The following is a 12,886-nucleotide window of genomic DNA, read 5'->3' as shown; positions in this document are numbered from 1 at the left end:
ACTATTAGGGGACTGCACCTTATGCTCCTATTAGAATACCCAGCATAGGGACTTCCCTGATGGCACAGTGGTTAAGAATCCACCTGCCAATGCAGGGGACACAGGTTCGAGTCCTAGTCCAGGAAGATCCCACATGCCGCAGAGCAGCTAAGCCCGTGCACCACAACTACTGAGCCTGCGCTCTAGAGCCCGTGAGCCACAACTACTGAGCCCTCGTGCCACAACTGCTGAAGCCCACGTGCCTAGAGCCCATGCTCTGCAACGAGAAGCCACTACAAGGAGAAGCCTGCGCACTGCAACGAAGAGTAGCCCCTGCTCGCCACAACTAGAGAAAGCCCGCACACAGCAACAAAAACCCAACGCAGCCAAAAATAAATAAATTTATATTAAAAAAAAAAAAGAATACCCAGCATAGTGCCTTAGATCCGGTAGAAATTCACTCAGCCAGCCACCTGAAGCAATTTTTCACCAAAATACCCTAATCCCAGCTCACTGACTTTCAAATGAAACTACTCTTGCAAAATGCCTTCTTTGGCAAGATATGATAGGTTGGATACGCCCAAGTGACCATAATATTTGCCCCCATAAACTCAGCATTCAGACCAAGTCAGGCTTCTATTTGAAGAGGTGAACTTTGCTCATTGTGGACTTACCCAACCCAAATGGAACAGGTAATAGTGTGCCTTTCCTCCTTGTCATATTTCAAAGAATGAGATACAGATGGTGATATAATGGTGATGAGATGAGAAGCTGCTCCTACCAGAACAGCTCCCAAATCTATAGGGTGCACCAGGCAGTACGGAGATGCAGTCCTTGCCCTCATGGAGTTCATAATTTATTATAGTTATAAAAATACAAGAGCATAGGGCTTCCCTGGTGGCTCAGTGGTTGAGAGTCCGCCTGCCGATGCAGGGGACACGGGTTCGTGCCCCGGTCCGGGAGGATCCCACATGCCGCGGAGCGGCTGGGCCCGTGAGCCATGGCCACTGAGCCTGCGCGTCCGGAGCCTGTGCTCCGCAACGGGAGAGGCCACAGCAGTGAGAAGCCCGCGTACCGCAAAAAAAAAAAACAAAAAAAAACAAGAGCATAAGTCAGGTAGACAGCAACAGAAGTAAGTGCCATAAGAGGTACTAATGTGAGACTGGGTATAGGAAGGACCCGTCAGAGCCCATCGATACAAGCGGAAGTGCTGGCTATTCACCGTGTTTGTAAGGGTAGGGAGCAGCACGGAAGCATTTTCGGCTGGGATAACACCTGCACAGTGAAGTACTAAGACAGGTAACCTAGGAGAGGACCTGGGATGGTTTGGGGACGGGAAAGGAGTCTGGTGGTCAGCCCATGAAGAAGTGCGTGGGGTGTGCATTCATCACTCAGGCAGAATTCTAAGAATTGGCATGGGGGAATAAACCAGGATCTCTGAGAATCAGACACGTTAGCCCCCTCTTGGCCCCATCCTTCCTCATGATAGGTCCAGCCTGAGGACCTCACCCCACCCCCACCTTTATACCAGACGTGGCCTTAGTCACCCACTCCGTTCCCCCAAAGATCAGCACACATTCTAAAGGTAAAGATGCCAACCCAGGGAAAAGCTTATCAAAGGTGATATGAATCAACACAAAATTAATTTGGAAAAGGAGGGGGAAAAAATAATTTGAGGACGATAATTGCTACTTATCACCAAACTGTACGTCATTCAAATTCACTAGACTGATAACAAAATACAACACAAGCCTCTTCCCGTTTCTGATATTTAATACATCAAGCCATGTAAAGAGTGATAACTTACTATCCAGGAGGCTCTGAAGAAATTTCCGGAGTGGGGCTGACTGCTGAGCTCTGTAAATGTCAAAAAAAAAAAAAAAAAAAAAAAGAATGTAGATGACTTACTTCGACTCAGATATTTCAAGCCAAGGGGAAAATGAGAGAAGTCCTTTTCCTTTCCTAATTTAGATAAAGCCCTCTGAGAGATGGGGGGCTCGGCTGGAAAGGTCTCAGTGCTGGCGGAAGGCGGTGCTCTTTCTCTAGAAGGATTTCTGGGCTTTTGCCTCCCAGTGGCTGCAACCAGGGCTCTCTGGGTGGGTCGGGAGACGCCCCACTCCTTAACATTTATCTCCAGTCGCAGGCCCACTGGAAAGATGGCCCACCACTTGGCAACAGGCACTAGTGACACGGACAGCACCCTCCAGCAGCTTATCCCCCCACCCTCGGAGCCAGACTCCTTCATGCACCCACATGCCTCAACCAGAGTGTCACCCAACACTTCAGGTACGGAACATACAAAAATGCATTTTATGGTGCTTTGTGTCCACCTAGGGGGGTGGGATAGGGAGGGAGGGAGGGAGACACAAGAGGGAGGGGATATGGGGATATATGTATGCATATAGCTGATTCACTTTGTGATACAGCAGAAACTAACACACCATCGTAAAGCAATTATGCTCCAATAAAGATGTTTTTTAAAAAATGCATTTTAAAAGACTGTACTTTTAGATCATTTATTTACCCCTGCAGATTGAGAAGTGTGGAAATGGGGAGAAATGCAGTTTCACAAAACCTATTAATCACCATTTCAGCGTGACGGGAGGGAACATATTATCAAATTACAGGCCCCTATGCACAAGGAAGAAAACCAAGAGTCTATGCAGAGAAAAAGCAGCATAATTAGAGTTTAGGGTTTCTATTGTCTTGGAGAAAGAAAGGCAAAGGGTTCAATATATTTGTTTTCAAAAATAATGTGTTAGTTGAATACATCAACATGAAAGTTAACGTTTAAAGATGCTCCTGGGAATTCCCTGGCCGTCTGGTGGTTAAGACTCTGAGCTTCCACTGCCGGGGGCACGGGTTCGATCCCTGGTCGGGGAACTAAGATCCCGCAAGCCACACAGCGCGACCAAAACCAAAAGCTCCTACCTCTACTAATGACCACTTCAAGGAAAACAAGCTCTGCGGAGGATAAGAGGTACTTGGGGAAAGGAGAGAAAGAAAAACACCAGGAGAAGGAAAAGGAAGAGATTGGGAAAGAGGGAGGATGATGGGAGGGGAGGCAGCCTTCGTCAGGGGCTCACCCCCGGCCCTCCTCTGCCCTCCACCCCCCTCGACTCCTGAGAAGGCACTGCTCTCACCTCCACACCCATCCTTCCAGCCCCTTTGCCCGCACTGGTCTCCCAGCCTTGGCACCTGCCCCGTTCTGGGTCTCCATCTTGGAAGAACTTTTGCACAACCCTGCTGAGTCCTCTGGAAACATCTCCCTTCCTTCCTTCCACAATCACATGTTGCCAATCAGTGCTGTATCCCTGGGGGCTCCCCTGATTCTTCACCACATACTCTCCCCCCCATCAACTACTTACCCAGCAACCACCACAGTTTTTAGAAGCCTCATGGTTACCAAATGCACTGACCTTCCCTCAGAGTCTATTTTTGGGGGACCCCTTGGGCAACTCTCATACTTGCTCCACCTCTCACGTTTCCTCCTCACTCTGGTTTTCTCTGACCCGCCCCTCCTCCTATTCTGTGTCATCCAGCATCCCGATGGGTAGCTGCCTGTCTCCCATCCTTTCTCTCTGCATGACTCTCTCTTCGATCTGTAATCTACTCCAAGGGTGGGTGTCTCCACCTGCTCCCAGGGCTTCAACCATCACTTCTCTTCAGGTGACTCGGATTGACTTTCAACGTCCCTGCCTCTCATGGGACCTAGTTTTCTATTTCCAACTGTGTACTGGATATTCCCTATATGATACCAAACACCTCGAAAATAAACTACCTAAAACCACCTCCTTCATCTTACCTCTGCACTGATTTTCTCCCCACCTTTCTTATGTGACATACTGATGTCCCCATTCTTCCAGGTTCCTGGCCAAAACCCTACAGTTGTCTATGTCTCCATCCCATTACCCCAACTCTTTGTTCTTCACACCAATTAGTTAAAATGTCCCACTGCAATTTCCTCTGTGATTTCACATCTACCCTCATCCCGTCATGCTGGTGCCACTGGAGTACTCACCCCTACATGCCTGGACTGCTACAGTAGCCTCCTTGCCCTCTCAACCTCCAACTGGAGGTTATCCCTTCAGTTCAACCTCTCTAGAGTGAGGACACTAACCTTCCTAAAACACTAGTCCTGAATCACATCGTTGACTGGAGGGCAAAATCAACCATCTCTTTAACCATATTTTTGGAGTCTCTACAACCCAGGGTCAACCCTCTTTCCCCAAACCTGCCTTCCACTGTTATCACCCCAAATTTTCTATTACAGATGAATTCATCTACTTTATTCCTGAATCCATCCTAAACACGTTCACTTTTGTGCTCTCTACCATGCCTCAAATGGATGGCCCCCACTTTTGCCATGTACCTAAATTCCATCAATCCCTTAAGATCTTGGCCAAGTCCTGAGAAGTCTTCCCTGATTTCCTGGAAGATTTCCCCCTCTTCTGAGCACTTAGAGGCTGTGGCGTTCATTTAGCTCTTACCAGGCATTGCTGTGTACTGTTGGAGATCTTTTATTTATGAGTGTGACTAAGCTGTCACGTTCTTGAAGGCAAAGTCCACTCTTGTGCTGATTTAGAACCTCCCTCAGCACGTCACACACACGCTAGGGACTACGGGGAACGCATAATTGAACCAATGTCAAGATGACTCATTCATGCATCAGACACCTCTTCGGGCCCACCTAGCCCCAGGCAGGGTTGTAGGTACTGGATGCCATCTCTGCCCCAAAGAGGCTGCGGTTACTGCAGTAGTTCTCTAGCTGCTGTCCATCCTGCCACACGTTACAGAACCACTCTTATTACAGTACTTTGAAAAAAGTGCCTGCTGATTCACTTCCCCTCCGGCCCCCCAGCTCACTTCAGGACTTACCTGCAGCCACAGTTCTCCTTTAGACCCAGCTCAGACCTCCATTCCCACAGCAGCTACAGCTGGTGCCAGTCTCCGCCCTGGTTGGAGACTCAGCTCCCCACTATGCCCACCCCGTCACGCATCTGCCTGATTGCATGCCCTGTCGCTCACCTTCTGTGTTCCCCTGGGCCTAACCGCTGGTCCTGCTGGCTACCTCATCCTTCGGTGACTCTCAATTCCCAAACCCTAACTCCCCTGCATCAGCTTGCAGTGCTTGGCTTCTGCCCCTCGTATCCCGGGCCCCCCTGGCTGCGGCCATAATCACCTGCTTTGAGTCTCTGGCTCTACATGACTTCGTACCCAAGTCACACACACTGGTGGCCTGACCCTCCTTGTCTCAGTTCTGCTTAAGAATAACACGGTCCATTAGCATTTTCCATTTCTCCTGCCACAGTCTGTGGACGTCCTAGCCTCTTCAGCAGTGTCTGCATTCCTTTTTTTATTTTCTATAAAGATACCCTTTCCTTGTAAGCATCTCCTTTGTTTTGTCAGGGAACCCTGGGGGTAGTTCTCCAAACATTTGGTATTTTTCTTCGCCTTGGGAGCCCATTTACCCTGGACTCTCTCTCTTTCTGACACATCCTTTAATAAACCACATTGGGACATAGCTCCCTTTAAAAATATCAATGTAGGCAGAGTTTCAAAGGCTTGTGGCCAGGCTGTCTGGTCCCCGGAGTGCATTTTTTCATTAAGAACTTTCTGACCTTTCAAATTACAAATACTACTATTCTGACAGTGCCTTGCACGCAAGAGGCACTCGAATCACAGCTGCTGTGTTTTTGAAAATGATCTCTGAGGTTGGTATCTCCCAGGGCTGCAAAAAAGACATAGAAGTTGCCCAAAAAAGGCTCCCTGAAAATTCGGAGAAGGTATACACACGAGGGGGCAGAAGGGGAGTTAAAAGGGTGACCCCTTGAAAGCAGAGAAAGAGGATGGTAAGCCGGGGGGGAGCAGTTCAATCACTAGCCACCCTGCATATATATTTGAAAAATCCCCTTTAAGGAAGATGCCAAGCTCAAAAGAAATCCAAACAACAATTAACTTGGGGGTCAGGGGTGACCTAAAACAGGAGTCAGAAAGCCATGCAGCTTAAAAATGACCAGCATAACCATTCATCACCCCAACTACACCAAAAACCATAGAACAAAGAAGAAAGCAAAGGGAACTGAGGGCACGAGAAAAACTCGGAAATACCTGTGACAGGTTTGCACTGGGTGCTTTATTAAGCGTCTCCGTTTTTTCTAAATCTGCCTCTAACTCTGTTTGGCAGAGGTTGAGATCTTTTTCTAGATTAGTCTGGTTCAAGAAAGAAAAGATGGGAAAGAGTGTTTTAGTTAGGAGGAAAGGCAGACAGCATGGAAGGTTACGTTTGAAAAACGAGTTTGTTTAGTATCATACATTAATAAGGCAAAGATGGCATGACTAAAACACAAGAGCTTACTAGAAATGAGTTAAAGACAGGAAAACAGGGAATGCAACATTAGGCATAGAGAATATAAATCCTGTGGTAATCAGAGCTCCAAAACTCTACTCTACTTGCTAGAGAGAGGAACTACACAGACCCCAAAAACCTACCTTTTAGAAATACCTATTTTCTCTTTTTCAGAGTATGGTGACTATGACACATACTATATGTCAGAAGAATAAGCAATTGCTTTAAAAACCTCTACACATTAGTATAAGTCTTAAGAGACTTTGTTAAACTGTTTTATCACCAAGCCAAAAAAAAAAAAAAAGTTACAATCAAGTTAAAAATAAAAGGGGGGGGATTTAATAAAAGAAAAAAGCCCACAACACACGCACACTAGCCAGGCCAGAGCGCACACACACAGCCCACAGTGGAATTACCTTTCTATCCTCTCTAGGAAGGATAGAGCAGTCTCCAGGAGTATAATCCCATATCTTTTTGGGAGGCTGACGGGAAGCAGAGGAGGAAATGAAGAAATGAGCGTAAAGACATAAAGACAAACATGGAGACCGGCTCAAACCAAGAGGGGCAACACTAGGAGAACTGTCTCAACACAGAAAAGTGAACTAAAAACAAAAGGAGCGGGCACCCTGTCTCCTGAGGCCACCTGGGGACCCCATGGAACTCAGGAGCTGGAAATGTTCAAGTGGGAGGTTTATTTCTGCATCTCTGTCTCAAGAGTCCATCACTGTTGGATTATAAATATTGAAAACTTTAAAAAGAACAAAGGAAAAAAAAAAAGCATTAACGCCAATTTGAACAAAAACAAACATTTAAATTCCTCATTGTTCTTTTCCAACTAAGATGGACACTGAGAGCCTACATTTTGGAAGCTAGCCTTCTCACCTGTAAAATTCATTACGTCTTCATAAACGTGTGAATTTGGAGATCTGACCAAGGGTGGGTACATGGTGCTAAATGTGCTTCCTGTGGCTTGTGACGATGAAATCCATGTATGAAACAGGTGTTAAATATTGCACTGTAGAACTAGACAATTTCACTAGGTAAGTTTTAAAAAATCTCCTTTCACAGTTTACCTAGACTTTGATAATACTGCTGATGGCAGAGTCAAACCTTCCATCTCTCTTAGAGAGCAGAGTTTATACTTTGAATTTAAACAGTGAACTGTAAGGTTATTTTTATTTTCTCCTTTAACTGTTCATGTTAGAATTAGAACTGCATTCCCGAAGTAGAAATCTGCCAGGAGAATTGTTTTAAGGGGTGTCCAGAGGGTAGGACATCTGGAAGTTACAAGCCGCTTCTATCTTTGCAACCTCTCTTCCACTAAGTAAACCTTCTTGTTCTGCCCACTTAGACTTGAAATTCCTTACACAATGACCCCTGAGGAGATGATATCATTAATAACTCCTATCATTCTGTGCACATTTCATCATAACCAAGTCTGTGGAAACATTCAAATTAGTTTTACATTTTGCCCTGAGCTTACTTACAGAAATCACATCCATTTCTGTAGAACTTATGGGGAGAAAAAAAAAGAAAGAGCTGACACTCTAGGCCAAATAAAAAGTAATTGATTTTACAAATGAAACGTAATTGATTCCAAGGTGCCTTCACCAGTAACTTGTGTATGTAATATCAGCTGCGTGTATTCTGCAATTTGTAAAATAAGTGCCACTGACAATTACCATTCAGCTTTAAGCACTTAATACAGTTGGATTGTTCATCTGGGGATGGAGATGTTTCCAAGTCACTGTTGGTAGCCCTACTCATTTACTTACTGCGAAAAATAAGACAGTGCTTACAAATTAAATTGGTTTTAAATAATCTTGCCCCAAATGGTCCCTGGAGTCTTAAATTAGTTGATATCCTACAACTCATTAGACCTAAAAGGTATTACAGTCAGGAGCTTGCTGAGACTTCAGCTCATTTTGGGTGGCTTTAAGTGAAGGGGCCAAGGAAGAAAGGAGTTCAGGCTAAATGTCTAAAGGTCTGGCAGGCTTTACTAGGGGGAAGTGGGTCCTAGGTTCACGTGGCGTAAAAAGGAGAAACGATGATCCACGTGGTTTGATAGTAGTTTTAATTTCATTCTGCTTCTGAATGACTGAAAAGTCTTCCGAAACAGCTGCCATGGATTACACCCCTCTTATTTACGTCTCTTGCTCTTTTGTGGCCCAGAGTTGATTGGGGTAGGAGAGAAGTGAAGAAAACATTTCTCCCCATCACACCTTCCTCCCAAACTCTGGGAGTCATCAACCTGGTTCAACCAGATAACAAGCCCACCCTCAGGATGACTCAGACCATAAGGACCCGTTCGCCTCAGTGCTGTTCCTCAGGATATAGGCATTGATTAAGCTATTTTGGCAAGTCTTCAAAAGTATCATCTTCTATTACTTTAAAAGACCTACACAAAACGAGGTAGTCCCATTTAAGAAGGACTCTAAGGTCTATGCAAGGAACACTCTGGCTTCAGAGAAAATGACATTTTGGAAAAGCATCTCTAAGTCTTTAAATAATTAAGAGGCAGTTGTGACAATGGGGTAGGAATACAAATTACAGGAAGGTCCCCGTACGCAAATGGACCGTGTTGTCAACATTTGTCTGGATTGGTTGTGTGGGCTCAGACTACAGTTTCCAGCAGAAACGATGCTAATTCACGGAGCTATTCACAGTGCCTATCTAAATATGCTGTGACTGAAATGCTGTCTACTGCTAACGAAGAGTATTATTTACGATGACAGATTTAATTAAACAAACCAATCACAATTAATTAGAAAAAAATGGCTTCATAACTTTTCCTAAAAGTTAATATTTCAGTAAAACTAAAATAGTTATTTGTTATCTGGCAAATGAAGAGATGGCTAGAAATTTGTGGATTCTGAACAGGGTTTCAAAACTCAATGGCATAGTCTCCTTATTATAAACAATTTAAAGCTAATATCTTTTGCTTTCTCTGATGAAAGTATGGCATTATTATTGCGTGTACCAATCATGGTCTTTTTTTTGAGGGGGCAGGGGTACACATTTCTGCAGGGTTTTTTGTGAGATAATTGAGCAGGTTTTAAGAAAAAGAAAAGGGTTAGAATACTGTCAAATCTTCGCATGTGGAAGCGACTGCGTGAGGTAGACTTCATTGATGTGTGAATGGTGGACAGCAGAGAAAACAGGGAGAGAGGGGCGAAGTGAGGTGTGTACCAAAGCTTTGGGGGGTGGGGAGGAGGAGACGGTGCAGACTTTGGGTTGGATGCTTCCCTCTCTGCTGGTCATTAGGTGGCGCTGTTCATCCAGGACACCTCGGCTGACGTTAGGTGACAGTGTCAGGGAGGGGACAAAGTGGGAGGAATGCCTGTTCCTACAAGAAGGGGTGTTTGCAAGGCAGGTGCTCCTAACTCAGAAAATGACTGGACATTCAAACAAAGCTCAGCAATTCCAGAGCAAGTTAAATTTCTCCATCTTCATCTTCATTAAAAATGTACTACAGAACTGAACATTTCACTGAGCTGTAAAGTTAATTGCTATCTGCAAATAAAACTATCATTCTACATCCTGGTGATTCAAATGCCGATTCAATGCTTAAAGTCTCATACAAACATCTAATAAAATGTTTTATTTTTATACACTGAATCCCTCCACCTGTAAATTCTTTTTGCAGCTGTAATAATTAAGACTTTAAAGTAACTGGAGCTTTAAAGTCAGTTTCCAGTCATCTCCAGTGGAAAAAATGAGCTCAATTCTCCCTTCGGTTTGATACTCCTTTGGGTGCAAGGCCAAGAAAATCCTCCTTTAAGTGCCAAAAATCAATTTGTACCAAAGCGAACTCAGACACATCACAGGGAAGCTACAGGCTATTGGGCTGAATATTAAGTTTGCTAGAATTCCTCACTCTCATTTCTAATTTGGGGAAATATTATCCTACCTCAAAGAAATCATTCCCTAAAAGTCGCCTGTAACAGGATGGCATTCGAGGATCACCTCTGCATAGAGAGGCCCTTTTCCACTTGCACTGCCACTTCCCTTGCATGTGTGCTTCTAAAATTTCTATTCAAAGCAGTGACAATGCTGGTCTTTCTCAGTGTGTAATGTGTTTTCCTGGTTGCCTTCAGTACACCATGAAGTCTTTGGTCAAGGAACTGAACCAAAGGCCGAAATAATGCAATCTACAAGGTGTGTGATATTTGTTGCTAGTGGTGGGAGGTCCTGAAACAAGCAATGACTTAGCCATGTCTCCTGGGGGATTTTCTAGCAAGAAATACTGTCCAGAGCTCACTGTCCTTTCTTGGTGAAGTAAAGCAATGGAAAGCTCACAGGTTGTAGCTAGAATAGACAATCCCACCACTGACAGCCAACAAGGCTGCTCCCCACTTCCTGAATTCTTTACAAATAGGTCTGATTTTTTTAGCAGCAACAATGCATCAACAGCACTATTAAAAAAGGTGTCTATAACCACTGAAGCTATTAAACTTACCGGTTTCCCAAACTCCAATTCCGAAAAGAATTTATACCAAGGTTCATTCTTTAAATCTATCTCTTCTGGGCTTATATCCCGACTCTATAGGGGTTGGTGATAGGGAAATGGAAGAGAGAGAAGGATAACATTATGCAGAGATTACATAGGAACCGGCCAGTAGAGATGCAGTGGTTTCCAGAAATATACAGCACCTGCATTCAACAGCAGCGATCATCCATTTCTTTATTGACATGAGCAAAATCAGGGGAGCTGAAACAGGCGGGAAAGGATGTGTTTATGAAAACAGGCACACTGAGGTAGGGAGCAGTGAGGGAGTCATTCTCGGTCCCAAGGCAGAGGGACGACAGATGGAGAACGCTGCACCACACTGCCGCCTTCCCAACAGATCTGAACATGGGCATGACAGTTTCCCTTAGTAATTGTCTGAGTGGTGGGAGAAAAGAGAGCCCTTATCCCTCTTTACAAAGAGCTATTAGTTAAGAGCAAATAACCCGGGGAACACATCAATCGTTTAGCCATCTACGCCAGATGAGTACAGCAAACACTTTTCATGGGCTAGTACAGTTTTAGTACTTATTTGCAAGGCTGCCTTAAGGGTTTCAAAATAAGCAGCAAATACTGACACTTTTATAAAAGCCAATTTGTTAATACTGCATCTTTAATGGCACATGAGTAGGTGAGAAACCATGTCCCATACAGAGTAAAGTGAAAGATGATGTAAGTAAAAACAGTAGACACAAGTGAAAAAACATTTTAAACAAGCATCCATGGGGGGTGAATACAGACAGAATATACTTTGTGTTCTACGAAATAAACGTTAAAGAACTCGGGAAAAAATAAAGCGAGGGAAAAGCTGAACGAGACAGATAACAGAACGATAGGTGGGGAAAAAACTTCGGGGTTATGTTACAAAAATAAGTTAGATTTCTCATTTTATACGACTCTAAAAAGTAGTTCACAGACTGATAATATGATTCCATGGGATTTCATGTTGAATCAAATATTTATAAAGTTCTGGTACCTTGCTCTGTGGAAGAGCATGTGTTTCCGGAAATAATTAGTTGGAAAATGAATGCCTGGAAAGCAAATCAGGTTTCCCCTTAATAAACTGGAGATATGGTCACATCAGATGGAAGTGTTAGAGGCTCACGGCTTAATTCCTACGGGTATATACGTTTCAAAAGATCTTGATAGTCACAAAACAGATAGGTGGTGATATTCTGACAACAATATGAAATAGTAAATGTACATTTTCCACTGTGATTGAAAACATCATAAGAAACTTCACGCCCTCAGGGCCATGACACATGAGGTAGGAAACTGCAGATCCTGTGGACGCATCTCCAAGTGACTCCTTCCCAAAGCTGCTCCTCCTGGATACATTTTTCTTAACATTCCGTTAACAGGCCTTTTGTAGCTTATTGAAATGACTGTAAACTTCCTTAGTGACCTTTACCAATCTCTTCTAAAAATCCCTATAAGAATCTTTACCATTATTTCTACTTTTGCTTTAAATAGAGGAAAATATGGCAGAGGACGTTTCTTCAACAGAAATTAACTGGATAGACGTTAGTTGAAATCAAAGGGAAATATATATTGAAACAGAGTCTGCCCTCTTGAATCCAGATTAAAACCTCCTCCAACTGTCCTTAGGGGCGCAGGGCTTAAATCTTGGAGAATGCGTGTTCCTTCTCAATGGATTTTGCAATTATGTAAAATAATGGATTCTGTATTTATTCAGTGAAATGAGGCACAATATCTACAAAGACACCACTATTCAGGAGAGACAGTTTAGACACAGGGACACCCTAGATCCTTGTATGATGGGGTTCCATGAAACCTATTTCATGTTTATTATTTTAAAAGACTATTTATAAATTGCTCTCTGGGAGTAGTTTCTTTTCATTAAAAAAAAAAAAAGTATCAACTCTTTCGGGAAACTGCCTGAATGTTCTGGTACTCAGTCCTGAAAGAATGAACCCATTTTATTGTCAAAGGTTGTTTGCAGATTGTTTTACTGCTGAGGTTAATGCCGGGCTGAGAACTGAGTCAGGAGGTATGTCAACCAGCTTGGACCCAGAGCAGCCAGCCTCAGC

General features: G+C 43.9%; 1 protein-coding gene across 50 annotated transcripts in view; it reads right to left on the bottom strand.

The window, feature by feature from the left end:
* SORBS1 (sorbin and SH3 domain containing 1) overlaps positions 1-12,886 on the bottom strand; it is a 240,550-nt gene that overhangs the window by 46,108 nt on the left and 181,556 nt on the right. For 24 of the 50 annotated variants that reach the window (XM_060286519.1, XM_060286530.1, XM_060286536.1 and 21 more), the window contains 4 exons: positions 10,788-10,871; positions 6,745-6,810; positions 6,091-6,192; positions 1,787-1,836 (listed from right to left, as the gene is read on the bottom strand). In XM_060286519.1, coding sequence (XP_060142502.1) covers positions 1,787-1,836; positions 6,091-6,192; positions 6,745-6,810; positions 10,788-10,871 — 302 coding nt within the window. The remainder of the gene's footprint in view (positions 1-1,786; positions 1,837-6,090; positions 6,193-6,744; positions 6,811-10,787; positions 10,872-12,886) is intronic. The other 26 variants (XM_060286558.1, XM_060286566.1, XM_060286563.1 and 23 more) reach the window with 4 other exon arrangements.

The sequence above is a fragment of the Globicephala melas genome, chromosome 16 (genome assembly GCF_963455315.2).
Source record: "Globicephala melas chromosome 16, mGloMel1.2, whole genome shotgun sequence".
Classification (NCBI taxonomy): domain Eukaryota; kingdom Metazoa; phylum Chordata; class Mammalia; order Artiodactyla; family Delphinidae; genus Globicephala; species Globicephala melas.
Note: the sequence above shows the minus strand (reverse complement) of the source record. Positions and strands in the feature narration are given on the sequence as shown.